This window comes from Peromyscus eremicus, chromosome 4, assembly GCF_949786415.1.
Source record: "Peromyscus eremicus chromosome 4, PerEre_H2_v1, whole genome shotgun sequence".
NCBI classification, from domain to species: Eukaryota; Metazoa; Chordata; class Mammalia; order Rodentia; family Cricetidae; genus Peromyscus; species Peromyscus eremicus.
The window spans coordinates 4,309,767-4,337,247 of record NC_081419.1 but is presented as its reverse complement, the minus strand read 5'-3'; the positions used below and the strand labels follow the sequence as shown (position 1 = coordinate 4,337,247).

The 27,481-nt window shown below is 52.4% G+C and overlaps 1 protein-coding gene across 2 annotated transcripts; it reads right to left on the bottom strand.

Annotated features, from left to right (window-relative positions):
* On the bottom strand, positions 1–27,481 carry Miga2 (mitoguardin 2). 2 transcript variants are annotated; one of them, XM_059259978.1, is made up of 16 exons: positions 27,376–27,481; positions 23,249–23,484; positions 21,723–21,933; positions 18,596–18,708; positions 17,723–17,840; positions 17,264–17,400; positions 10,903–11,020; positions 9,725–9,825; positions 9,076–9,191; positions 7,230–7,302; positions 7,012–7,098; positions 3,610–3,708; positions 3,262–3,396; positions 1,882–1,935; positions 1,241–1,357; positions 1–1,013 (listed from the first exon to the last, which is right to left on the bottom strand). In XM_059259978.1, exons 2-16 carry the CDS (start codon positions 23,342–23,344, stop codon positions 807–809), a joined length of 1,782 nt encoding a protein of 593 aa, XP_059115961.1. In that variant the 5' UTR covers positions 23,345–23,484; positions 27,376–27,481; the 3' UTR covers positions 1–806. The 2 variants fall into 2 exon arrangements, with proteins under 2 accessions (XP_059115961.1, XP_059115962.1); XM_059259979.1 differs by lacking the exons at positions 17,723–17,840; positions 18,596–18,708; positions 21,723–21,933; positions 23,249–23,484; positions 27,376–27,481 and having other exon boundaries at positions 10,903–11,016; positions 17,264–17,369.

Sequence of the window (27,481 nt, the reverse complement as noted above, 5' to 3'; positions counted from 1 at the left end):
TGGGGGTGGGGTCCTGCTGTGCATCCTGCCACCCTCTGCCCTCCTTGCCACCATTTCTAGGTCCTCACTTCTAGAGCAGCAGATGTTAACACAGGGGATAGGCCTTTGTGAGCTCTGGTTAGAGCCCTCAGCTGGAGCCCAGCACTGACCAGGGAGCTCCAGGGTCATAGGCTGGTAGGAAGTGCCCAGTCCGCCCTCCTCCATCTTTGGTGGTGGCAGAGGTGGGTAAGAACTGAGTCTTTGGCAGGGCGTGGGACTGTGGGAGGACAGGGTCCTGGGTTGTTGGTGCCTGGTTTGTGAAGGGCTAGTTCCCGCTCAGATGTGAGCACAGGCCAGCCCACCTCTGGATGGCCCAGATGGGGCTTTCCGGACTGGCCAGAAGCCTGGGTGCTGGCTCCTATTCCAGGACCCTGTGACTGTCACCACACAGCCCTGCACGTCCTATCCCCCACCGATATCCTCCTGTGCTGTCTGCAGCCCAGAGGGATTGGGGCTCTATGGTCCATACAGAGAGCCTTCTCTGTAACACCTTCCTCTCTCTCTGTCTCCCCTTATCACGCCTTACCGTCCCTGGCCTGTCCCTGCTTCCCAGGCAACCCCAAGGGTTCCTAGTGGTTCCTCTCCATGGAAATTTGTCCTCTGGGTGTTGGGATTCCCAGAAGAGGAGGTATAGCAGACTCAGGGACAATGGCCCTTGGCCACCCTGGCCCTTGGATGCCGACCTAACGGGAGGGGCAGCCTTCTCTCTCCCATCACCCTTGTGAATGAGGTTCAAGCAGCCACCTCTCCCTCCAGCCTGTGTCCCATTACTGCAGCTCTTCCAGGGGCCCGTTCTCTCGAGGCAGTGGCCCATTCAGCCCAGTGCTACCGGTCACTGGTGCCCCCAGGTAGCCCAGCAGGATCTCGCTGCGGCGCCGGGACAGCTGTAGGATGTCTTCTGCTAGGGCTGGTACTGACGTATATCGCACGTTGTCCAGGTCGAACATGTCCCTCAGGTACTGCACAATCTGGTGCTGGGGGGAGGAGACTGGTGTCGGGCCTGGGTCCTGTGACATTTTCTACATCCTACGAAGTCCCTTTCTCAATGACCAAGCCCCAGCCCACTCTCCCGTTCTCAGGCCCCACCTTCCTGGGGCTCCTTCTACACCCTCATCTAGAGCAGCCCAGGCCCCCACCCCTCTTCTGGCACTGAGAGGGTGCCTGTGTCAGGAGCAGGGAGGCAGGGGTTGTCGTCATATACCTTGAAGAAAGCACAGACTTCTGCGAGCTGGGGCTTGGGTCCCAGGAAGCCAAAGGCCAGCACAGGACTGACATGCTCCGATACGGAGTAGAAATGGGAGATGAAGCCATCCGGCACCTGTGGTGAGTGGCAGGGCTAAGGACCAGGCCAGCGTTGGGGATCAGGGGTCATCGAAAGGCCCACTTATGTCCTGGCTAGGTGACCCTGGGCTTGTATAGCCCTGATTTTCAGTTCTACAGAAGGGGGGGGGGGCTAGCAGCCTACTCTGAGAGCTGCCCCATGCAGGCCTCAGTGGGCAAAGTCGACCCAAAGCACTGACCGTAGCAGCTGTGCTGACTGGGCAGGAGGAAGTCTGCCTGCTCGCTGACTGAGGCCACTCCTGTGCACTCACCGGCCCTCCTAGCCTCCCTCCTTCAGTGGCCTCCTCTGCTGAGTCCTGGGACATGATGGCCGCTCCCGAGGGAGGAAACAAGGTGGAGCTACATGGGGCACCTGGCCAAGTGGGGTACGGTGGCAGGATGGGTGGTCAGTGTGGGAGTGGGGACTCTGGATGCTCTGCTGGGCCTTCCCTTCCTGACTGGTCAGGGGAGTGCTGGGAGTCAGGACCCAGCACAGCCCCCAGGGGCTTCAGCGCCACTCACCATCAGGAGCCTCCTCTTGGCTTTCAGGACAGACCAGCACGCAGTGGCTAGAGCCTAAACACAGAGAAGATCCCAGCCTAGGGTTAGAACACTCTACTCACAGCCCCAGTCCTGGCCCCAGGATGGGCACTTCCCACAACTCACCTACACTCAACCATGCCTGAGCCTTGATTTTTCTTTACCCTCAATTTGACAACAGGTGCCTAGCTTTTTACTGTGTGTGTGTGTGTGTGTGTGTGTGTGTGTGTGTGTTTGTGCAGGAGCCTACAGAGGCCAAGGGACACTGGATCCCCGGAACTGGAGAATGGAGTTACAGGTGTTGTGAGCTACCACGTGAGCATTAGGGAACAACCCTGGGTCATTTCCAAGAGCGGTAAACACTCTTACCCATAGAGCCATCTCTTTAGCACCATACACACCTATTTTTGAATCTAGGCTCTAACCCTTACTGCTTACTTACCCTTACTCCAATTAGATACTGAGGCTTCCCAGGCCTCAGTTTCCTCCTCTGTCAAATGGCCATGACACAGTACCCCACCTACCTCACCTGGTGGTCATGGGGAGTCACCATGAGTGTCTATGAAGTCAGTCATGGGCAGCAGCACCACAATGTAACTAGAGTATCATTGGTGGTCTTTGAGTTTTTTGTTTGGTTGGTTTTGGATTTTCTTTCTTTTTCTTTTTTTTTTTTAAGATTTATTTACTTTATATATATATATTTATTTATAGTGTTTTATCTGCATGTATGTATGCCTGCATGTCAGAAGAGGGCACCAGATCTCATTATAGATGGTTGTGAGCCACCATGTGGTGGCTGGGAATTGAACTCGGGAACTCTGGAAGAGCAGCCAGTGCTCTTAACCTCTGAGCCATCTCTCCAGCCTGCTTTTGGTTTTTCAAGCCAGGGTCTCACTATGTAGCTCTGGCTGTCTGTATGTCCTGGAACTAGCTCTATAGACCAGGCTGGCCTCAAACTCAGAAATTTGCCTGCCTCTGCCTCCAGACTGCTGGGATTAAAGGTGTGCACCACTACTGCCTGGCTTGTTTGATTTTTGTTGGTTTGTTTTGGGGGTAGAGTTGTTGGGAGGGAAGTTTTCCTCTATTTTAAACTAATGTGATGCATTAAAATGAATGTAATTAGTGTCAACTAGAGTGAGGGTTCTGCACCACGTGGGGTACAGTAGAGGGAAATGTGCATCCTGCTGGAACCAGGGCACCAAGGAGCTCCGGAATGCCTGGAGAGAGCCCTGGGTCTATTGCCGCAGATCTCAGTGAGAAGGGACCAGTCCGGAGTCAGAGGACTAATAAATGAGCTCTAGAGACAAGAAGGCCAGTGGCAGCTGTGTGACACGAACGTAAGGGACAGGGGTGGTGGCCCACCGTCTCCTTGAAGCTGTCAGAGAGCCAGCGGTTCCGCAGGACAGCCAGCACCGAAGATGGGGGGCTCTCCAGGTCCTCGAAGGCGTCCATGAGGATGAAGTCCAGCACGATGTCGAAGAAGCTCATACATGCCACCTGCAAGAGGGGGTGCTGGATCTAGAGCTGCTGTGCAGACCGCTGAGGCCTGAGGGGGCCTCTGCGTGACACATGAGGGAATGGCTGGAACCCAGGCTCTGTGCAGTAATGAGCCTTCTCATCTGCTTAGCACCGATGAGAGCCGGGCACAAGCTCCCAGCAAAAAGATCTCAGTTCGGAAGGACCCCAGAAGCTCAACAGGAACCAACTCACCCCTCGGCCCTCCAGCTCCAGCCGGGTGGTGGCCCAGGTCTCAGGCCGCAGGGCGTAGCTCAGCATCTCCTCATAGCTCTCCAGGAAGCCTTTGGGACTCTGTGAGAAGCACAGCCGGTTCTGGTTGTGGGAGAGACCCTGAGACCCAGCCGGAAAAGACTCACAGGCGGGCTGGGCTGTGGATAAGAATGTGCCAGCAGAGCTGGGGCCCTACCCCAGAGAGGAGGCAAGGAGGTGTCTTCTACCTGAATCTTCTAAGAACCAGAGTGTTTGGGGCAGATTCCACACCAGGGCACCCAGCCATGTCTCAGGTTGGCTCATGACTAAACACTGGTGGCCTTCTGGGAGCCAGGCACAGCTGTTACAAGATCTCTCCTTGGAGGTGCCCAGGTGGTGTGGTTTTCAGGGGTGAGATGGGAGGCCTGCACACTCTTGCAGGGGCAGGGGATATGGCTCAGTAGCACAGGCTTGCCCAGCATGGAGGGTGGCTGACACAGGACACATCCACTTATAAATGGAAACAGCCCACTTAGAGAGAGACACAAGACTTGGCCAAAGGCTGCATGGTTACAAAATGGTCCTGCTGCTACAATGCCAGAGCCTGGACATTTCCCACAGGGCCAACGTCTTTGCAGATGCGCCTGGGGAGCCCAGACAGAGCTACATAAGTGCTCCTGTCACAGGGCTCAGCAGCTGCCCAGGGACCTTTACTAGTTGTAAAACAACACAGCCTAAGACTGACTGGGGCAGAGGCGGCAGAGGCCTGCTCAGAAGGCCTGGCCTTAGGCCACCTCTCTTCTGTTCCCCTCCTAATCCTGGGAGGCCAAGGAGAGCCAACTAGGGGCATAGGCTGGACCCAGCCACCGTGGCTGCAAAGCTTGGCTCGCACTCGACTTGCTCAGTGGTCTGGGAAGCCTCCTTTCCCTCTCCAGGTCCGTTTCCTCATCTGCTAAACAGAGACTGTGGCGGAGCTCCGAGAGCGGCTGGAGGGAAATCACTTTGGGGCAGGTGGCAGGCACTGCGGACAATCACCTGGCTAAGGCCAATGCAGCACCTGTCAGGGCCTCCAGAGTCAGGGCCACGGCTGCACAAACACCCGGGCCAGGCTTACAGTCCTGGCCCGTGTGAGCTTCACTGCATGGGAGAGAACAAAGGGCATCATAAGGAGGATGCGGGGTGGGAAGGGCAGAGGTGGGAACCCTCGGGGGTTCATTTTCTCTCCATTACATGTTATACACACCTTTCCATACTCTCCTCTATGTGATTCCAAACTGTCTAAATAACAGATAATGAGGAAGGATGTGCTATGCACAGAGGGCAGCATAGACAAAGGCCCAAAGCAGGGACAGGGTCTGGTATGCACCCAAGGCCCCAGTGCCCAAAGCTGCACAGGGCAAAGTATGGCCAGCACAGCACATGTCAGTACTCAGGGTTCCAGCGGTGGAGGACAAGGGTGGACAGGGCTTTCAGACCATTCCTCTAGCACAGGAAAAGGACTGAGAGGACAGCCTATAGAGAAGCTCTGCTCTGGCAGAGCCTCAGGAAGCTGAGGCAGGAACACTGGCATGAGTTTGAGGCCAGCCCGGGCCTGAAAAATACACAACAGAACCAGCAAGATGTCACAGTGGTAAAGGCACCTACCATGACCCTGACAACCTGAGTTCAATCCCCGCACCCATATAGAAGAAGAAGAGAACCAATTTCCACAAGTGGTCCTCTGTTCTTCACATGTACACAGTGGCATATGCACATGCCCCCATACTCATGCACACAAAATAAGCATTTCTAAATGTAATTAATAACAACTAAAGAAGCTGGACACGGGTGTGCATGCATGTAATCCTATCACTTGGGAGGCAGATGCAGGAGGTTCAGGAGTTCAAAATCATCCTCAGGCACATAGCCAGGCTATTACAAAAGACCCTCTCTCTCAAGAGACTTGCTCTAATCCATTAACAAAGGCAAAAGCGGGTAATAAGTATGGAAAATTATGTAACCTCTCCCACAAGCAAAGAGCCGTGGGGCAGTGGATAGAGTGGCACAGGTTAAGATTACCAAAACCTGATATCAGCCAAGACACGAGGACACACACTCTTCTGTTGCCAACAGGGACCAAAGTGAACTAGCAAGTTCCTTCAAAAAGTCCTGCCAGGGCCCGACACTGTGACCTCACAGGTGCCATGGAATCTGGGGTTTGATGACAGCCGCTAACACCTCAAGAACAGCAGGGGCCGCCAGGACGCCCACCCAACAGAACACAGGACACACCAGAGCCAGCCGCACCACCCCCCCCCCAAGACGGAGGGCTCTGCAGTCAGTAATTACCACCCCAGCACGCTAGAGCGGGAAGGTGGAAGAGTGACCCTGTGCCACCACCAAGCAAAAACTGCAAGCTGTTGGCAGGGACAGGCTGGGAAGGTGGGCAATGACACCCCTGGTCAGAAAGTCCGGGAAATAGATCTGGGACTTCAGCAAGGGTCACCTTGGACAGATTCAGGGGAACTTCTGCAGTATGCATTTCTTTCTTTCTTTCTTTTCTTTTTTTTTTTTTTTGGTTTTGCGAGACAGGGTTTCTCTGTGTAGCCCTGGCTGTCCTGGAACCAGCTCTGCCTCCCGAGTGCTGGGCTTAAAGGCATGGCCACCACCGCCCGGCTTGGGGTTTGCACTTCATAACTGGTCAGTTTTATAAAGCTGTACTGGAGTCACAAGTAAGAAAGAAAGAGGTCAAGTCTCTAGTTTTCCAAGTTGGAACAGGGAGGGTTTCCAGGTTGGGAGGGACCCGCAACCCTTTCCCAGCACCCCACTGCCATAGGAATATGCCAGGACTCCTCTACTTGGTTTGAAAGTGTTTGTATGTATGTGCAGGCCTGACAGGAGATCAGGTGTCATTCTCAGACAGGGTACCTCACTACGGACTCACCAATTAGACTGACTGGCCATGAACCCCATGGATCTGGCCATTTCCACCTCCACAGCACTGGGATTACAACACACTCTACCACACATGGCTTTTTAATAGACAGGTTCTGAATTCAGGTCCTCATGCTCACACGGGCAGTATTTTATCAACTGAGCCATCTTCTCAGCCCCAATTAGTGGTTTTAATTATTACTGTGTTCATGTGAGTATGGACACACCCATACACAGGCAGCATGTGGAGGTCAGAGGACAACTTTTGGGACTTGGCCTCCCTTTTCACCACGGGATTTGGGGATCTTCCTCAGGTCACCATTCCCAAGGATCATGTGGTTTTACCCACTGAGCCACAGGCACCAGCTTGTTGTTAAAGAGCCAATCAACAGTCAACAAGACAAACCAAAGCAAGCCCCCCGCCAGAAATAAGGTTTTGGAGGGAGAGGTTGTGGACAGGACAATCTGAAACAACAGTCGCGGCCCCACTACCTTCTCAGCCCTGGTCATCAGGCCTGTCACCATCTGCCGGCCGACCTCCCCGAAGAAGATCTGGTTGTTCCTCTCTTCTAGAAGACCCTGAAGAAAGAAGAGGGTGAGCTGGCAGCCTCCCAGAGCCCAGGAAGAGGACAGAGTCGTGGCTGGGCACAGAGTGGCCCTGTGTGGGGCAGGCCCAGCACCCTTCCCAGTGGCCCCTGCAACACACCCACCTCAAAGGCCTGCCGTACACAATGCAGCTTGGCCAGGAAGTCCTGGTCATTGTAGCAGCCCAGCAGCTCTGTCCTGAGGAGAGGAACAGATGGTGTCGTGCCACCTGGTTCTGCCTAGCAAAGGCCCGAAGGAGGGTAGAGTGTACCTTGGGTGAGGAGGGGGCAAAGGTCCAACCTGGCCCTGCCTCAGCCTGGCAGTATGAGCTGCTGCCAGCCTCCCTCTATGTTCAGTCTCTCCCCAGTCAAAGGCAGAGGCTGACTGGATGTTCTCTGGGGCCTCACTGGCCCTTCTGGTCCTGGGCACAGGTGGCAGTTATGGCTATGGTGCCTAGACTGACCTCAGCCTCCTTTAGACCACAATCAGCCATCACTGCTCCCTGGCACAGGACCAAAATGGCAAACCAGTTCCATATGGCATCTCCCTCCAAGTCACTACAGCACTCAATAGAGCTTGCTGCTGTTTCCGGTCAGTGGACTTTTAAACCGTACGATAAGCCGTGATCAGAAAACAAAAGTACCAAGTCCATACAACTCAGCAAGGTTCTCTTAAGAGGGCAAAGAACACCACTCTCCCTGAAGATTTAAGATTTATATGTAGTAAATGCTGATGGGAAAGAAAGAGACATTTCTCTTCAGTACTGTACCCACTGATGAGGTATCCATGCTCCTGAAACAACCCTCACCCACAGCCCACAGTCTATGCTTCTGAAGGCAACCCTAAGGTGACTCACTGGCTCACTCACTCACGTTCATTCTCTCTCTCTCTCTCTCTCTCTCTCTCTCTCTCTCTCTCTCTCTCTCTCTCTCTCTCACACACACACACACACACACACACACACACACACACACACACACACACCATGAAACCATGAAAACAGAAGGTGAAGACAGAAAGAGGGATTAGCAGGAAGGGGAGGAGGACAGGGGTTGAATATGATCAAAATACACTACGTCATGCATTAAAATGTCACAATGAAACTATTATATATAACTAATATATGCTAATAACATTTTCTTGCAGAGTGGTGGTGGTACACAACTTTAATCCCAGCACCTGAGAGGCAAAAGTGGATAGATATCTGTGAGATTGAGGTCAGCCTGGTGTACAGACTGAGTTACAGGACAGCCAGAGCTACATAGAGGAACCCTGTCTGGAAAAACCAAAACTAACTGGGGTGGTGGCACATGCATATAATCCCAGCACTCCAGAGGTGGATGCAGGAGGATCAGAGGTTCAAGGTCATTCTCAGCTACACAGCAAGTCCAAGGCCAGCCTGGGATACAAGAATGTCAAGTTCCCTGCCCAAAAGAGAGGATTAAGAGACCCACATGTAAGCACAGAAGAGGAGAGGCCAAGAGACAAGAGGACTTCTGTCAAGGTCACACACTAAGATGGCTACAGGCCTACCTCTTTCTAAAGGTATCTCTGTTTTTCTCAGTCTCTTTCTCAGGAACAGAACTCAGGTCCCGGGTGAGCTAAGTGAGTATTCTACCGAGCAGTTATTTCCTGGTTCTGGGTTTGTGGGTTTTTTTTGCTTGTTTGTTTGGATGGTTGGTTTTTCAAGACAGGATTCTTTGTATAACAGTCCTGGCTGTCCTGGAACTCACTCTGTAGACCAGGCTGGTCCGGAGCTCACAGAGATTGCCTGCCTCTGCCTCTCAAGAGCTGGGATTAAAGGCGGGCACCACTACTCCTGGCCTGGGTTTGTTCTTGACCTCTGCTAAGGTGAGATGGGCCAGGCACGGCCAGTGTGAGGCACTCCTCAGCTGCATCCTTGCCAGGCCCTGTGGGCCTCTGCCCTCTTCCCTGGGGCTGGAGCACCCCCCAGGCCCCACTTACTCTCACCTGAGTGTTCGGCAGGGCACTTTCCCCTCCTTCACCAGCTGCAGAGCCTCCTCGTAGGCAGCAGCAGGCCTGGAGAGAGGGAGCGGGTAATCTCCGATCTGCAGGGACTCAAAGAGCTGGAGAGGGGGCCAAGGAGACCAGTGAGCAGCACCCCACAGAGCTCTGGGCCATACCAACAAGGACCACCCAAAGGGGCCTGCCTATGGCCCATCATGGGGATGCCAAAGACACACTAGCTCCATGAGACAGGAGGTCTAGTTCGAGTCCAGCCCTAGACCTCAGCACTCCACCTACAGGCTCTCTTCCCAAAGGGACGGTCTACAGGACACAGGCACCCATCTTCCTGTCCCAAGCAGACACCACGCCCCTTGCCCCAGCCTAGCAGCAGACTAACCCTAACCAAGCACTGTATGTAAGATTAGAGAAGCTAGAGCTGGGTATAGTCTAGAGTCCTAGGGGAAAGGGGGACACCTATGCTCTGACCGTGCAGATCTACAACCCCTGGCCTTTCAGGCCTCCCTGACCTGGCACTGGAGTCTCTAGGAAGCAGGGCTTGGTTCTCACCTAAGAAAATAACCTTACTTCCCCACAACCTAGTGCTGGCCCAGAAGGCCTGGCCCAACCCAACTTGGTTCCCCATGCCAATCACCTCAGTGGCTGAGAAAAAGGAGTCTTCCGAGGTCAGGCTGTCCTCGTCATCGGCCCGCAGACGCAGTGAGCCCTCAGTCAGGGGCAGCATGAGGGTCCTCTCTGGAAGGGAGTAGGACCGGGCTGAGACCCATGGTGCTGCAGGACTGACCCACAGCACTGACACCCAGACCTCCAGAGGCTTTGTCTGGGGCAGATGTGGGCAGAGGTCACAAAACTTCCCTGAGCCATCTCAATACCCATTCTGTTGCTCTCTGTGGCCCTGCCCAGTGAGTGTTTCCTTTCTTGGTTTTGGTTTTGGTTTGGTTTTCTGAGATAGGGTTTTCCTGTGTATCCCTGGCTGTCTTAGAACTCACTCTGTAGTAGGCTGGCCTCGAACTCAGAGATCCTTCTATCTCGGCCTCCCTGTGGGATTAGTCGAGCACCACCACAGCTGTTTCCCTTTCTAAAAGGCTGAAATTGCCTAAGGGCATCCACAGGGCAATTAGCCACCATTCCCTCATCTGCCACTTAGGAAAGGTGTGTCAAATAAATAGAGGCCACAGACTTGATGGTGGTCACCTTGAAGGCCCTATCAACTTCAGTTATAGAGGAAGATCCAAGGGAACAGGGTTTTTCCAGTAGGCAAAGCTACACTGAGGCCAATGCCCAGATGCCAGGAATGATGTGGCCTGCAGAACTGGCCAGCCCTTTTTGGACCCCAGTTGTTCCCACAGGGCTCAGTGCACTCTGGGAAAGGCCAGACACACAGCAGACATGAGAAGGATACTGGACATTGGGCTGAGCAAGCTGGTTCCCTCTCTGTGGTTCACATCCCTTCACCTCCACCAAGTGACAAAGAACTTCTTTCTGTTTGTGGCTCTCGGCCTGCTTTTGGCTAACTACCAAATGAACGAAAAGGCCTGAAGACCTGTCGGGAGAGATATAGACACACAGCCTAAGGGTGCTTCCAAGAGGCCAGGCACGGCACACTAACTGTGGACTCCTTCAGCCTCATCTTGCTTCAGTGTCTATCTGCCATCTTTAAGGGAATATCTCAGTTTCCCTATTTGTTCAATGAGGACCTGGGAACTGTGATTTGTTTGCGGCACTGGGGAACCAAGCCCGGCTCTCTCACTTTGTCCCCGACCTCTGTTCCTGGCACCTCAGGCCTGCAGCAGCCTGAATGGTCTTGCTCACCAAGGTCCAGCAGCATGCTGTCGGAGGGGAAGGTGGAGCCGAATTCTTCCTGCAGGTGGTAGGCCCGGTGCAGCAGGGACTCCAGCTTCTCGGCAAACTCCCTCCGTTGCGACTCTGGCTATGACACAAACAATGACCTTCAACCTAGAGCTCCAAGCTCCCCATTCAGATAGGGCCAAGGAAATGACGCTGGCTCTGGGTCCAAACGAGAAACTCTACAATCGTGCCACCCACTACAGGAGGCACCAGCCACATATGCCTAAGGCCCAGTATCATGGGTGTAAATACACACACCCTGATGCCAGAGGCGTGCAAAGGATCTCAGCAGGAATGGCATCGTGGAGTACACCTGTAATCCTGGACCCTATAGGCAAAACAGGAAAATCTCAGGTTTGAGGCCAATGTGGGACATTAGTGAGTTCCAGGCAGCCAGGACTACACAGCATGACCCTGTCTCAAAAAGAAAAAAAATCTTACCATGAGGAGATGGCTCAGTGGTTCAGTTAGATAGCATACTGGTCTTGAAGCAGACCCAAGTTTACTCCCTAACACCTGAATTGACATGGTGCTGCAGACTGAGCACTTCAGGGCTTCCTGCATGCTAGGTAAGTGCCCTACCAGCCAAGCCATACCCTCAGCCTCTCGCTGCCTTTTTGGTTGGTTGGTTGGTTGGTTGACTGGCTGAACATGTTTCCTAGAAAACAGTGTGTCTCTAGGTGACCCAAGACTGTCTCTGGATTGGAGACCCCTCCCCCGCTGCACCCCACCACCCAGAGTTCAGATCCTATGTACGTAGGCAAGCCTTTCAAGGTGGCATCCTCCAAGACCTTCCCTAAGGGACTGAAAAGGTGTCACCTTGTCAAGAGGGTTCCTAGGACTCGGGAGACAGGTGCACACAGTAGCAGCTGTCACTAAAAAGGGACATTGCACTACATGAGTGTCATGCCTGCAGGTGACAAGCTGGACAGCAAAGGACTGGCTGTCTAGGGAGGACACAGGTGGCAGGGGAACGCTTGCGGGGAGGCACGAGCAGGGCCTCAGCTAGAGGCGGAGGGTGGGAACTGGTGTAGGGGCACAGCCTGCCATCTCTGTGGCCGTGTTACCACCCTTGACCTCCAGCCCCAGGCATGGGAAGTGGGGTCCTCCCTTCCACCCTGGGGCTCTTGGGTTTAGGGCCCAGGGTGAGGCAAGAGTTAGCCTAACTACTCTCTCCATGGAGGTGGAGGCAACCAGAGTAGAGACTGTTGCTATAGTAACCAGGGCCCAGGGAGGAGACAGATGAGGGCCAATTAAGCCCAAGAAAGGGCCTGAAGAGCTGCGAGGCAGCCATAAGTGAGGGCTTACCCTGGACCTTGCTGTTCGGCCTCAAAGCATCTCTCTGGGACAGAGTTTCACAGAGAAGACTTACAGTGGTTAAGTGGCCCAGGGTGACCAGCTAAAATACGGCAGGAGAGAGACCTGCACCAGACCTACAGGATTCTGGGCCACAGGCCACTCTGCTGGGTTCCTGGCAAAGCCTGCCTGGCGGCTCATCAAAACGTCTGTTAGCTCTCTGGGAATAACTGTGGGTGGGTTAAAGCTGCACACAGAAAGAACACAGAAGCTCAACCAACTTAAGAAAAGCAGACACCATGACTTTCAGAATGAAAGAAAAATGTTTCTGTTTTGAGACAGGGCCTCATGTAGACCAGGCTGGCCTCAAATTTACTATGTAACCTTAAACTCTGATCCTCCTGCCTCCACCTCCCTGCTGGGATTGCTGGCATATTTCTGGCTTATGTGGATGGAACCCAAGCTTGTATAGCAAGTCTTTCTCTGTCCAGCCAGCTCCCAAATAATGACACGGAGACTTCTTATGAATTACGAAAGCTTGGCCTATAGCTTAGGCTTGTTCCTAACTAGCTCTTAAAACTTAAATTAACCCATTTATATTAATCTATGTTCTATCACATGGCGTTACCTCTCCTCTGTCTTGCACCTCTATTTCCTCCATGTCTCCTGGCGTCTCCTGTGTACCTCAATTCTCCTCCTCTTCCTTTCTCTCCCTGGAAATCCTGCCAGCAAATACACAGTGTACAAATACCCCACAATAGGCTTGGTGTACAGCAAGCAAGCACTCTATCAGCTAAGCTTCACCTCTAGCCCTGGAATTTAAAATGGTCTCGTAGCTGGGCGGTGGTGGTGCACTTTTAATCCCAGCACTCGGGAGGCAGAGCCAGGCGGATCTCTGTGAGTTCGAGGCCAGCCTGGTCTACAGAGCAAGATCCAGGACAGGCACCAAAACTACACAGAGAAACCCTGTCTCAAAAAAGCAATAAATAAATAAATAAATAAAATTGTCTAGTGTGTTTCAATGGATGCCATCAACAATGGGAAAACTATATGGGTAAGGTGGCACACGCTTTTAATTCTAGCACTTGGGAGGCAGAGGCAGGTGAATCTCTGTGAGTTCAAGGCCAGCCTACTCTACAGAGCTAACTCCAAGGCAGAAGCCAGGGATATGTAGAGAGATCTTGTCTCAAAGAAAACAAAACAAAAAGAACGTGAAAATTCACAGGACAGAAGATCCCTGTAAGTCATAGATCTGAAAACAGAACTGAGCCTAGAACATACAAGGGATGTTCACACTCAACAGCAGCAGCGTAAGATTAAAAACAACCAGAGTGTTGTAATCCTACACGCAGGGACCAGAACAGACATTTCTCCAAAGGAAACACACAGATGGGGACCAGCAACACTGCTCAGCAGATACAGGTGCTTGCCCACGAGCCTGAGTTCGAGCCCCAGGACCACACGACAGAGGTGGAGAATCAACTCCTGCAAGTTGTCTTCAGACCTCCACACTTGCACCATGCCTCCCCACAAAACCCGACAACAGGAATAAAGAGTTTAACACGTGTGCAGACGGCACACAGCACATGAAAAGCCAGGCACCATCAGCAAAGGGATGCAGATCAAAGCCGGAGTGCACAGGGCTGGGGGAGGAGGTGAGGAAATGTGGGGATTTATGAAGTGACCAAGACTGATGGCCACAGCCCCCAAAATATACTAAAAGCCACTGAGCTGCATAATGTGAGTGAACTATAACACAGGAATACTGTTCAACCCAGCCGTTAAAAATGTTAACACAGGCCGGGCGGTGGTGGCGCACACCTTCAATCCTAGCACTCGGGAGGCAGAGGCAGGCAGATCTCTGTGAGTTCGAGGCCAGCCTGGGCTACAGAGTAAGTTCCAGGACAGGCAGGGCTACACAGAGAAACCCTGTCTCAAAAAAAAAAAAAAAAAAATGTTAACACAGGAGCTGGGCATGGTAGCACATACCTTAAATGCCAGCACTCAGGAGGCAGAGGCAGGTGGATCTCTTTGAGTTCAAGGCCAGCCTGGTCTACAAAGCAAGTTTCAGGACAGCCAGGGCTATACAAAGAAACCCTGTTTCCAAAAACAAACAAAAGTTAAAATGGGTTGAATGGATGGTTCAAGAGTTAAGAGCACTGGCTGTTCTTAGAGGACCCAGGCTCTGTTTGTTCCCAGCACCACACAGTGGCTCACAACCATGTGTAACCTGTTCCAGGGGATCTGACCCCTTTTCTACCTTGGTTGGTACCAGGCACACATGTGCTGAACATACATACACATAGGCAAAATACTCACACACATAATGTAAAATAAATAAATCTAAAATAACAACAAGCTGGGCGGTGGTGGCCCACGCCTTTAATCCCAGCACTTGGGAGGCAGAGCCAGGCAGGTTCTTGTGAGTTCTAGGCCAGCCTGGGCTACAAAGCGAGTTCCAGGAAAGGAGCAAAGCTACACAGAGAAACCCTGTCTCAAAAAACAAAAAAAAAAAAAACAAAAAAAACAAAAAACAACAACAACAACAACAACAGATGCTACACACACACACACACACACACACACACACACACACACACACACACACACAAATAGATAAATAATATAATTAAAAAAAACTTTTAAAGGCCTGGCAAACCAGTTGTGGTGATGCACACCCATAACCCCAGCACTCAGGAGGCAGAGGCAGGCGGATCTCTGTGAGTTCGAGGAGAAACAACTCCCACATGATCTCTCCACGCACATCACGGCACGCTGGCACACACACATACACACAAATAAATAATGCAAAAACCCCCAAACCAAAAATGCTGTAACTATGTGTGGTGGCTCACATCTTTAATCCCAGCACTTGGGAGGCAGATGTCGATATACCTCTGTGAGTTTGAGGCCAGCCTGATCTACTGGTGACACCCTGTCTTACATACACACAGATGTAACCAGAGTAGTAAATACAATGGAGAACCAATGCCATATCCCTCCTCCTCCTCCTCCTCCTCCTCCTCCTCCTCCTCCTCCTCCTCCTCCTCCCTAACAAACACCTGTGGGTGCCATCATCTGCCCACACAGGAACAGTAAGAGTCCACGGCATGTGGGGTTCTCAGCTTTGCACCCCACTCATTGTCTCCATGACTTCTGAGTGACAGGTTTCTGAGCTCAGCTTTCCACTTGGGCAACAGAAGTGGACCTTCACCTGTAACTATCTGTGCCAGGCGCCACCCGGCCCCACGCTGCAGGCACCACCCACTCCTGCAGAGCACATTGTTTTCCAGGCACCCAATCAAGCTGGTTCCATTCTAGGGAGGTGCAAAGATGGCTAGAATAGATGACACAACCCCTACCAGCCAGATCGCGGTGGTTCCAGCTGCCACAAGGTGGTCCTGACCTGCACTCGGAGTACACACATCCCAGGTATCCCCTCACCTGAGCAACCAAGTCCCTGTGAAATTCCCCTGGGTTGGTTTATTTGGTTTGAGACAGGGTCTCATTCTGAAACCCAAGTTGACCCAGAACTCACTCTGTACCTCAAGCTGGTCTGGAACTTTCTGTGACCTTCTGACTGCCTCCCCAGTATTGAGTGTGTGCCGCCACACCCAGGCTCCCCCAGATTTCTAATGTCTAAGGCTACTGCCATTTCCTGGCTGGTTCCCGACATCTTGGGGCTCCCCAAGAGGAGTCCCCACCTGACCTTGCTCAGGCAGAGAACAGGAACCTGGGGGCCTTGGGGTTACATAAAGAATAAAACAACAATAGCCCATAGTATTGCTACCCACAAAGCCAATGCCAAGCACATGTGCTCAAAATTATCAAACACAGGGCTGAGGCTTAGCCCTTGTGCATTTGGTCATGCAAGGTTCCCAGTTTAATTCCAATTTTTTGAGTTTTGTCTTTTTAAAGCAACAGAAGAGAAAGGCATTGACAATGTAGGTAAAATGGAAGTTTTTTCACCTTTCTCTCCAGAACTCTTCACACCTAACTAAGTCTTGCACTCCGCCTGCTTGCACACTGGTGTAGCCTACTGCCTACACGTGTTAAAACGGACACCCTGGCGAGGGACATGGTGCAGTAGATAAAGCACTTGCCACACAACCATGAGGACCTGAGCTGGGATCCCCGGAACTAATGCCAAGCTGGATACAGTATGCGCATCCGAGGGGCAGACACAGGAGAATCCCCTGCAGTTGCTTGGAGCACAGTGAATTAGACACCCCATCTTAGACAAGACAGAAGGCAAGGGCCAACACCTCTGACCTCCACACATGCACCTTGGTGTGCACATTCACATACACAAAGATAAATGAATGAATAAAGTAGTGGCCCACACCTTTAATCCCAGCACTTGGGAGGCAGAGGCAGTTGGATCTCTGTGAGTTCAAGGCCAGCCTGGTCTACAGAGTGAGTTCCAGAACAACCATAGCAACATAGAAAGATCATGTCTCAAAAAGTGCCAGAAAAAAAGGGGGGATAGGGACAAGAGAGGTGGATCAGCAGTTAAGAGCACTTGCTGCTCTTGCAGAGGACCCAGGTTTGGTTCCCAGCACCCATTTGGTGGCTCCTAACTGTAACTCCAGTTCCAGGGAATCCAACACCCTCTTCTGGACTTGTGGGCACCAACATGGTACAAAGACATGCATGCAGGGAAACACACACTAAAAAAATAAAGTCTTACAAATAAATAAATTATGGAATTATAATAACAAACTTGAGTGGTGTTCCCAAAAATCATAAACATAATCCAAAGGCCCCAGAACCCAGTCAACTAGTGACAAAGACCCATTTCCTATAGTCTTGCTCAGCACACCCAGCCTCCCCCAAACATTGCTGAGAAGGGCCTGACTATCAACACAGGACTTGTTCACTAAGCTATCACCAAGTCGGCCCGGCACTAAGCACACTACTCAGCTTTCACGGCTGGGAGACTAGTGAATGCCTGTGGAGAGGTCACACTGGAGTCAGTCTGTCCCACCCTGCCAACCTTCTTGCACAGTGACTGGGGCAGACCAGCTACCTCTGACGGTGCCTCTGACGAGGTGTCTGGGTTCTGGAAGCTGTCCCCCGGTGTGGGGGTGCTGCCTCCATCCCCCCTCTGGCCCACACTCAGTGCCTGCTCCCATTTCTGCAAGGCTTCCTCAAACAGCTCCATGCCTGAGAACAGAAGAGACAGGAGAGAGGGTCACAGTCTCACCCTTAAGGGGATGAGGCACAGCAGGAGGCAAAGGCCAGGGCAGGACCAGAACTGGGCAGGGCCGTACGGCCCGGTCGTGACTTCTTTGGGGCTGGTCAGTATTCAGGCCTTTTTCCAGGCAGGTCTGTCTTCTGACCAGAAAGGGCTGCAAAGGAGTGACTGGGGATGTGGGGGGCGGGGCAGTAACTGAAGAAGTGAGTTGCCTTGCCCAGACTCCTAGAAGGCCACTTCCCTGCCACACTGTCACCCACCCCAGGCCCTGGGCTGGCCTCCCAGTCGCACCTTGTACGTAGAGGCTCTCGGCACTGCCATCAGTGGTAGGCACAGACTCCTCCATCCCTCTGGTTTCCCACGAACCTGAGCACGCAGCTGTGGGGCTGGATGAATTGACCACTACCATCTGGGGACCAAGTATACAGATAAGAAGTGAGGCCCTTTGTGGGACCCCTCTAAGCCCACCCCACTGCCTGACCACAGGCCACACGCCCTCCTAGGTACCTCCCAAGTGAGCTAGGCCAGCACCCACATCCTCAGAACAGCTTGATGATATCCCACAGAAACACAGAGGTTGATAGCAACAGCCACGTATGAAACCTCCCTGGACCCCACTTCCTGTCCCTACTAGCCAGACAAGGACAGACAGCTGCCACCTTGTTTCGGAGCCTCTCAACCACAAGAGTAGCCTCTACCTTACTCCAGACTTGAGGGCAAGGGCATCACCAGGGCAGAGCCAGAGCCGGGCTTAGAGCTCCAGGCCTGGTCCTTGCTGAATGATTTACAACAGAGTCAATGCCCCTGAAGCTGAGCTCCAGTGAGTGTCCACCTTTGTCTCCTTTACCTCCAACCCTCAGCACCCAGCCCCGTCCTGGACGCCTCCCCGGCACTCCCAAGCTTCCCGATGAGCTCCCTGTCTGGCACCTACACACCTATCTCCGACTGGTCCTCCAACCATCAGCCACAGAGAAGCCCGAATTCATGAATGAGGGTGTGAAGGAATGAAAGGGGCCTCTCTCTCATCTTCCTAACAGTCCAGAAGCTTCCTCAGGGCAGAGTCCAAGAATGTCTTGGTGGCGCACACACGCGCGCACGCGCACACACACACACACACACACACACACACACACCCCACCCCCACCCCCCGCCCCGGCTCCTCACCGAGGCCAGGCTGTGGGAGGAGCCTGAGTGCTTGCTGGGCTCGATGGAGGAGATGCCGCTCAGAGTGTCGTTGCTCTTGCTACTGGGGCTCTGAACCCTCCGGCTGGAGTAGCCTGTGAAGAGAAGGGTGGAACTTGCAGGCTTCCTCCACCTGACCACCCTCCCCATCCTCATATTTCTGATAACCTGACCTCCAACACCAAGACACCAGCAGATCCCGCTGAGTGTGGACACTTAGCAGAGGAATGAGGCCCCTCCTGTGGCCTGCTGACTTAACACAGGGCCAGCCAGGCCCATAGGAGGGCTCCAAATGCTGGGACAAGAGCAAGGCGGGTCACTTCCCTACCTCTTGCTCAGTTTGCCTGTGTGCTTGATTAACTGACTGATAAAGAACTCTCTCTTCCATATGGCTCAGCAGGTAAGGGCACTTGCTGCCAGGCCGAACAGCCTGGTTCAGTCCTCAATGGAAGGAGAAAACCAACTCCTGAAAGTTGTCTTCTGACCTACACACATCCACCATGGCACACAAGCCCCCCCAATAAACAATGTAAAAATACTAAGGGGCCAGGCCATAGCTCAGTTAGAGGAGCGGATGCCCAGCATGCAGGAGGTCCTGGGTTTGCCCTCCAGCACCTCATAAACGGGGCATGGTAGGCACAGGCACTCAGGAGGTGCAGGTGACAGGGTGAGAAGTTCAAGGTCAGGCTGGGGAGATGGCTCAACGGGTAAAGCATTTGCCACACAAGCATGAAGACCTGAGTTCAAATCCCCAGACCCCATGTAAAACCAGGTACAGTAGTCCATGTCTGTAATCCCAGCGTTCCTATGGAGAGATGGGAGCAAAGACCAGAGAAGCCCAGAGGCTCACGGACAGCTAGCCTGTGCATGCAGTTGTGAAAACAAAGGATTCCATCTCAAACAAGGTGCAAGGTAAAGAGCTACACCTGAGACTGGGTGCCACACTTGCCTTGGGATGAGAGCTCACACTTAGCCACAAATGCACTTGCACACATACACAGAACACATGTACACACAAATCAAACAAACAAATAGGCAGAGTATAAAAACAAGCTCAAGGTTATTCTCAGCTACACGGTATGTTTGAGGCAGTCAAGGCTACATGAACCGGTCTCAGGAGGATGGGGGGTGGTGTTGGGAGGTGGTTCAGTTGTTAAGAGCACTGTCTGCTCTTCCAGAGGACCTGGGCTCAGTTTCCAGCACCCACGTGGTGGCTCACAAGTGGCTGTAACTCCAGTTCCAAAGGCCTCTGCGGTGCCTCTTCTGGCTTCTCTGGGCACCAGGCATACACTGACCTCTAGTCACCACACTAGCCTTGGAAAGAGAGAGCTCACACTCACCCACAAACACACTTACACACACGTTGAGAGAGAGAATCAGGAGCTGGGGTACAGTTCATGAGAAGAATACACTAAACACACACGGCACTGAAGGGTGGGAAGGGAGAAAAAGGGTGAAATCAAAATGGGGGTGGTGGTGCCAGGCACACAGGTAGACCCTGTGTGGTGGCATGGCACCGGCTTCCCAGGGCCAATGCAGGCCAGCAGGGCCGTCCTCACTTCTCAAGGTCCAGTTCTGCAGCAGTGCAAAGACTGGCTGCAGCTGTCAAGATAAAGTTAGCATTTGCAAGGACAATTAACTACTAAAACTCACTGCGCTGGCTAAAGTCAGGCCCTGCTTCAAACACAAACGGGCTGGAGGGATGGCTCGGTGGTTAAGGGCATTTACTGCTCTTGCAGAGGACCCGGGTTTTATTTCCAGGCCTCACATGGTGGCTCACACCATCTCTAACTCCAGTCACAGATGGCCCGGTGCCCTCTTCTGACCTCCACAGGCACAGAGTGGAGATACATACAGGCAGGCAAAGCACTCACACACACAGACATATAGATCTTAAACAACGACAGGATTGGGAAGACAGCTCAGCAGGTACAGGTGCTTGCCACCAAGCCTGATGACCCGAGTTTGATCCTTGGGACCCCGTGGTGACAGGAGAGAACCAGCTCCCACAAGCAGTCCTCTGACTGCCTCGTGTACAATAAATAAATACATAAGCACATAAACAAATAAAGCAATTTTGGAACCTCCTTTTCCTTATCTTTCTTGACTCATTTACTTCGGTTTTTGAGACAAAAATCTCAGTAGTCTGTAGCCCATGGTAGCCTTAACTGTGCATCCTCCTGCTTCAGCCTCCAGTGCCAGGGTTACAGGCAGACACTATCACACTTGGCTTTAAAATCTGTTTTCCAAGACGGAAAACTGTCTCCCGAGATGAGAACACCTTGCCTTGGAAGAAGAGCAACAAGACACTGGCACATGGCGAACAGCTACTCACAAGGTTGCCAGGGGATGAAGAGTTTTCTAGGGCTGGGCGGCACTGGTGCACGCCTTTAATCCCAGCACTTGGGAGGCAGAGGCAGGCGGATCTCTGTGAGTTCGAGGCCAGCCTGGTCTACAGAGCGAGATCCAGGACAGGCACCAAACTACACAGAGAAACTCTGTCTCGGGGGAAAAAAAATGAGTTTTCTAGGGCCAGCAAGATGGTGCAGTGGACAAGGGCACTTGCTGCTGAATCTGATGATCTGAGGTGAGCCCAGACCTCACACTGTGGAAGGAGGAGAGAACTTACTTCTACAAGTTGTCCTCTGACCTCCACATGTACACCATGGTACACACCTACACATGTGTATACACACATACAAACACCAAAATACGTTTTTAAACAACGTTCTCTCATAGTGACGTGGTTCTATGACGGTACCATCTGAAAGCTCAGCACACACTAAAAGGGTGAATTTTACCACATGCAAATCCTTTCTTCCCCTAAAAAGAATTCAAGAAACACTACTGGGCTCATGAAGCTCGTGGCTCTTCCTATTTCTGAGCATGGGGAAACTGACAGTCCTGGGCCCTGACCTGGTGTCCCCTAAGGTGACAAAGACATCCAGAACCAATACCACCCACCAAGACGGAGCCCAGGGTCTAAAGAATGGTTCTATCATTCCTATTTGGGAGAACATGGCGTGAGGCAGGAAGACACTAGCCCAAGACCCCACAGGGAACAACACTAAAACGTGACAATGTCAGGGCTCCTCTACCACACACCTACCTTTCTTCACTGAAGGGACCTTGCGGGCCATGAGGATGGGCAGGGGTACTGTGCCCAGCTGCTCACCTCCCATCTCAGGGCCCACCTGCTTTTTCTTCCGCCGACGCCTCTTCAGCTGGTGGGCAGCCAGGGCCAAGGCCACAGTCCCAAGGGCTGTGGCAAAAAGAACCTTCCTCAGACCTGGTGTCAACCGCAGTTGGGAGAATGCAGACTGGAGGAAAGAGACAAGAGGCCTGGTTATGTCACCTAAAGGGAAGCTCTAGGTGTGGGCACAGTGTCCCTCTGCTGATCAGAGTGACAAGGGGCACTGAAAAGGAAATCAGGCCAGCGTCTCTAAAATGTGAACCAGAAATAGAAAGAGAGCACAATGCATCACTGAGGACATGAATACTGGGATCTGGGACTCAGTGTGCCCCCCACGCTGCTGGTCACCATTTGTGCCAGCAGGGGTACAGTGCCAGACACTGCACCAGGGCCTGACCTGTGTCACCTGTCAGAATCCCTGCCACCTTTCAAATGAGGAATCTGAGGTTCACAGCAGTTAAGACATGTGTAGATGGTGACCAACACACAACTCAAACCCAGATGTGACAGCTCCATTTCCCAATGACATCTGGAGTTAATGACACTCACTGTCCTAGACCACTCCAACCAAACAGCCTCATCCTGGTCACCCTCTGTTGCTGGCCCAGGTGGAACTCTGTCCCACAAAAGAAAGCTTTCGGAGTGTCAAGGATTTAGTCAGCACTCCCACTGACAAACTAAAGTCAAGGGATCACCTAGCCTTAGAGTAAAGACTGGGCTTAAAGCCCCGACTGTTGTTGGTTTTTTTTGTTTGTTTTTTGTTTTGTTTTTGGTTTTTCGAGACAGGGTTTCTCTGTGTATCTTTGCGCCTTTCCTGGATCTCGCTCTCTAGACCAGGCTAGCCTTGAACTCACAAAGATCCGCCTGCCTCTGCCTCCCGAGTGCTGGGATTAAAGGCGTGCGCCACCACCGCCCGGCTGTTGTTTTTTATTATTTTATTTATTTATTATGTATACAGTGTTCTGCCTGCAGGCCAGAAGATAGCACCAGATCTCATTACAGGTGGTTGTGAGCCACCATGTGGTTGCTGGGAATTGAACTCAGGACCTCTGGAAGAGCAGCCAGTGCTCTTAATCACTGAGCCATCTGTCCAGCACCAACGAAGATCCATCCTAATTGTGGAGGGGACCACTACTGGGCAGGGCAAATTGCCCTGTATAAAATGGAGAAAGGGGTAAGCACTGATAAACATGCATCTGTCAGTCTGTTTCCTGAGTACAGTGTGATGAACCAGCTTCCTGCTTCTGCTGCCCAGCCTTCCACATGATGGACGACAGCCCACTGGAACTGCAAGCCCAACCCCCTCTTCCTCCCCTCAACTGCTTTAGTCCAGACATTTCATCATAGCAATGAGAAATTAACTAAGACACACAGTATAGCCATGAAAGGACTCAGCTCTCCCAGGTGCTGAGGACCCCTGGACAGGACCACACCCATCTTACCTGACCAAATGTCGTGTACAGGAACACGGGTATCTCAGCCACCGTCATGGCTAGAGCCTGGATCATGGACATACCCTCAGTCCGACGGAACGCCATGGCAGGCCTAGCACCCAAGGTGGGAACTCTCGGGGTAAGAGCTTCCAAGGAGAATGTCTTCAACTGGTCTCTGGCTGGGCCCTGGGCACCATCCACATGCCAGCAGGACAGGGACACACATAACACGTCTTTCCACAGAGCTGAGGAACAGATGACCAAGTGAGACACAGGAAGCTACACACAGGGCTGGGGCCGAGTGGTAGAGTGCTCACCTCCCCATGTTCAATACCCAAGCCTGCCAAAAAGCTTTGGGCCACTGAGATAGCTAAGCAGGTAAAAGAACTTGCTAAGCAAGCCTGACAACTAACTGAGTTCCCCAGAACCACGGTTGAATGTGCTGTTAGCCTGACAAGTCTAAAATTACCTGGGTGGTGGGTTTCTGAGCATATCCATGAGGGACTAACTATGCTAATTAAGGTGGGAGACCCTTCCACAGTGTGGCACCGTTCTCTAGGCTCGGGCCATGGACTGGGTAAAAGCATACATGCATTCTTCACCCTCTGCCTCTGAACTGTGTATGTAATGTGAGCAGGTGTCATGAGATCCTGTCGTTGTGACTTCCTCCCATGGACTATCACCTGGAACAAGCCAAAACAACCTTTCTCCCCTGAGTTGCCTTTGCCAGGGTATTTTATCACAGCAAGAGAAATCAAACTAGACGTGAGAGGAGAGAACCGTCTCCCAGAAGCTGTTCTCAGCTTCCACATGCGCCTGTGGCAGGTGCTTCTGCACTCACATACACAGTTTAGTTATGCATGTGTATCCACCACACGCATGCAGATGCCTGCAGAGGCCACAAGAGGGCACTGCATACTGGAGCTGAATGACAGGCGGTTGTAAACCACTTGATGTGGGTGCTGAGAACTGAACTCACGTCCTCTGGAAAAGAAGCAAGCATGCTTAACCACTGAGCCATCTTTCTAGCCCCAAAGAAAAGTGTTTTAAACTGGGCCTGGTAGTCCACTCCTTTAATCCCAGCACTTGGAAGGCAGAGGCAGGAGGATCTCTGTGAGTTGGAAGAGAGACTAGTCTACAGAGTTCCAGGACAGGTAGGATTGTTAACACACAGAGAAATCTTGTGTTGAAAATCAAAAAAAAAAAAAATAATAATAATTTTAAGATCAACAGCTGCTCTTCTAGAAGACCCAGGTTCAATTCCCACCATCCACATGGTGGCTCACAGCTATCTATGACTCTGGTTCCAGGAGATCCATTACCCTCTTCTGACCTAGCCTCCATGGATGCCAGGCATTAATATAGTACACGACAAACATTTAGACAAAACACACAAAATATTTTTTAAAAGTCTGGGGCTTAGACTGCCAGGTGTGGTGGTGCACACCTTTAATCCAGAGGCAGGCAGTTCTCTGTGAGTTCAAGGCTAGCCAGGTCTACAGAGCGAGTTCCAGGACAGCCAAGGCTACACAGAAAAACCGTCTCAAAACACAAAAGCAAAAAAACCAACAAAAAACCTGGGGTTTAGAAAACACTCCACCCATACACAGTAAAAAAATTTTTTTTTAAAAAGGTGTACACAAAAAAGAGATGTAAACAAGAGTGTCCTCAGGGGTTGGTCACCTCACTAAGGGTTATAATCCCAGCTGCTTAGAACACTGAGGCAGAAGGATCAAAAGTTCAAAGAGTGACTGGGCAATTTAGGCACACCCTGTCTCGATTTTTTTTTTTTAAAGCACTGGTCTAGCATGTAGCAGTGGGTGGAGGAAACAGTATCTTCAGAGGGTGAGATGAACACCAAGTGGGCATCTGGAATCCCAGGCCCCAGCCCGCCCTGCAGGCAGGCAAGCAACCTTGTCCAGACACCTCAACAAGCCTGGGAGCTGAAGGCAGCATGTGTGGTATGCTGGTTGCAGAAAGAACACAGAGACTGGAGATAAATAGGTCACCCTCTAACTTAGGGCCTTCTGCACTTTCTCAGCCTTTTTAAACACACAGGCCATTTTCTAAATAAAGTTCTCAGGCTCCCGGCTGAGAACCATGACATCCCTTTCACAAAGCCAGGAATGCTTCACTTCCTGTGGGCTAAAGGTTTGTTTTGATCTGGTTGTTGTTGTTGGTGGTGGTGGTGGTGGGGGTTGTTTGTTTGCTTTGTTTTTATTTATATTTATTTTTGAGACAGAGTCTTAAACTGTAGCACAGGCTGGCCTTGAATTCAAGATACTTCTCTTGCTTTGGTCTCACAAGCACTCAGTTTACTGTCATGAGCCAACTGAATCATAACCATATGGGCAGATGTTTCTCCCTGCCTTCCCCCACCTTCTGACAAAGAAACCGAGTCTCCGGAGCTGAAGCTAGGAGTCTAAAGCAACCCGCCTGCTAAGTGGTGGAGAGAGGGTACTTCAAGGTCTAGATTCTGCTTAACGCAGCAGGAGCGGGCAGTGCAGCCCCAGCAGAGCCACAGAGGGCATAGACAGCCTTCTCTGGGTCTCCAAAACCCACCTCAGGGGCTCCCACTGCTCTATTCTGAGGCCAGATCAGTGGACTGACCACATATAACCGAGACTCCAAGACCCGGCAGGGTGCTCCCACTGCTATGATCAAGTTCAAGGGTGACTCCTGGGATCTCCAGAGAAAGGAACATACAGACCAGGACAGACCCTGTCTTCCTGGGATGGTGGCTAAAAGTCACTAGGCCAGCACAAGAAATGAAGAAGGAACAGCTTATTCTTGGTGAGTGGGGAGTGCACACAGCCCTATCAGGCTGGCCCTGAGGCTGGGGGGTGGGTGGAGCAGAGGGCGGAGGGCAGAGGGCGGGCAAGCAGAGTGAGTAGGGCCAAAAAAATTACCACATTGTCAAGGGCAGGAGACACTCTGCCTGGACGGTGTGAAGTGAGCTACAATTCACAGTCCCTCCTCTAAACCTCCAGCCTGGCTGAGCCTTGGTGGGGGACAAGGACAACAGATGACAAGGAGTTACTCTTCTGTCTTTTCAACAGGCCAGTGCACTAGCTCTCCGTGACAATTCTAAGTGCAGTTCCCTCAGGACTGTCAAGGTAACCATCATTTACCACAAGGATATACAAACTGAGGCCCCAAGGCTGTGGTAGAGTGTCCTAGCTCCTGCCTGCTGCTTTGCCCATATCAAACCTGAAGGGCTTCAGGGCCTTGAACTTCTGAGAAGGCCACATGGAATTAGAAGTGAGCCTGTTCCAGGACCTACGCAGGTGGAGGTGGGGATGAAGGCCTGTCATGTCTGAAGGAGAGTCCAGTTAGTGTTGGCTGTGCCCATCAAGAGAAAGATCACTTCACAGAAAGGAAGGGTCCAAGCTCAACACCACCATATCCTATCTGCCTCTCACTTCTAATGCTGGCCCTGCCTGGGCAGCCAGCCGCCTCTTCTGCTCTGCATTCTTGAGCAGGCAGGGTGTCTGCTCCACCATGGCACGTCAGGCCTGATATCCCGGCTGGCTTTCCACCCCAGGACCTCCTTCTCTTGTGCAAGACAATCCTACTAACGCCTCTGGCCTGAGCGTTCTCTCGTCCCACCTTGACCTACCTAGCTATGGTACCAGACCAGTCAGCCCTAAGCCACCTCACGTCCTGTCTTTTCCATCCTGGGACATCTCTGTGGGATCCCACGCGGCCTGATATTGGGCATCCCCAGAAGGGACATCAGCAATATCCCAAGCTTCAGCATCTGCTCCTTGCGGAGCCAGGGCAGAGACCTTCCACTCTGGCCTCGACCTCCCCAGGACATCCTCGAGGTTCATCCGCACACAGCGCTGCCCACAGCCAGCACACGTGCTCCTTCCAGGCCAGGAAGCACCCGCGGACCCTACTTGGATGCCCGCGGCGTTCCAGGCCCGGGAGTCTCCTCTCTGACCCAGCTCCCGTTCCACCCCCAGAGCCAGGCATCCTCTCGCGCGCCTGGTCCAGGGCACCCACTCATCCCACCTCGGACACCTTAGCGGACAAGCTGGGCCGCGGACCCCTGCGTGGGCCGGGCTCCATGCTCCGCAAGCCTCGCTCCTGCCCCCTGCCTCGCTGCTCGCCCGCGCAGTGACCGCACTCACCCGGGATCCCATCGCTGCGGAAGGGCAGCGTCTCCTTTCCAAGCCGCAACACAACCAAACCAGGCCGCTGTGAGGCGGAGGGGGCGGGGCTTCGACGCGGCCCGGC

Bases quoted from the DNA above. Each gene is read 5' to 3' on its own strand.
- Miga2 (XM_059259978.1), bottom strand. From the start codon at position 23,344: ATGGCGTTCCGTCGGACTGAGGGTATGTCCATGATCCAGGCTCTAGCC. The intron at 11,021-17,263 runs GTAGCTGGTCTG...TTTGTGTCATAG, and splicing joins CGTCAGAGGCACCGTCAGAG to CCAGAGTCGCAACGGAGGGA. The intron at 9,192-9,724 runs GTGATTGGCATG...CCCCCTCTCCAG, and splicing joins CCTTTTTCTCAGCCACTGAG to CTCTTTGAGTCCCTGCAGAT.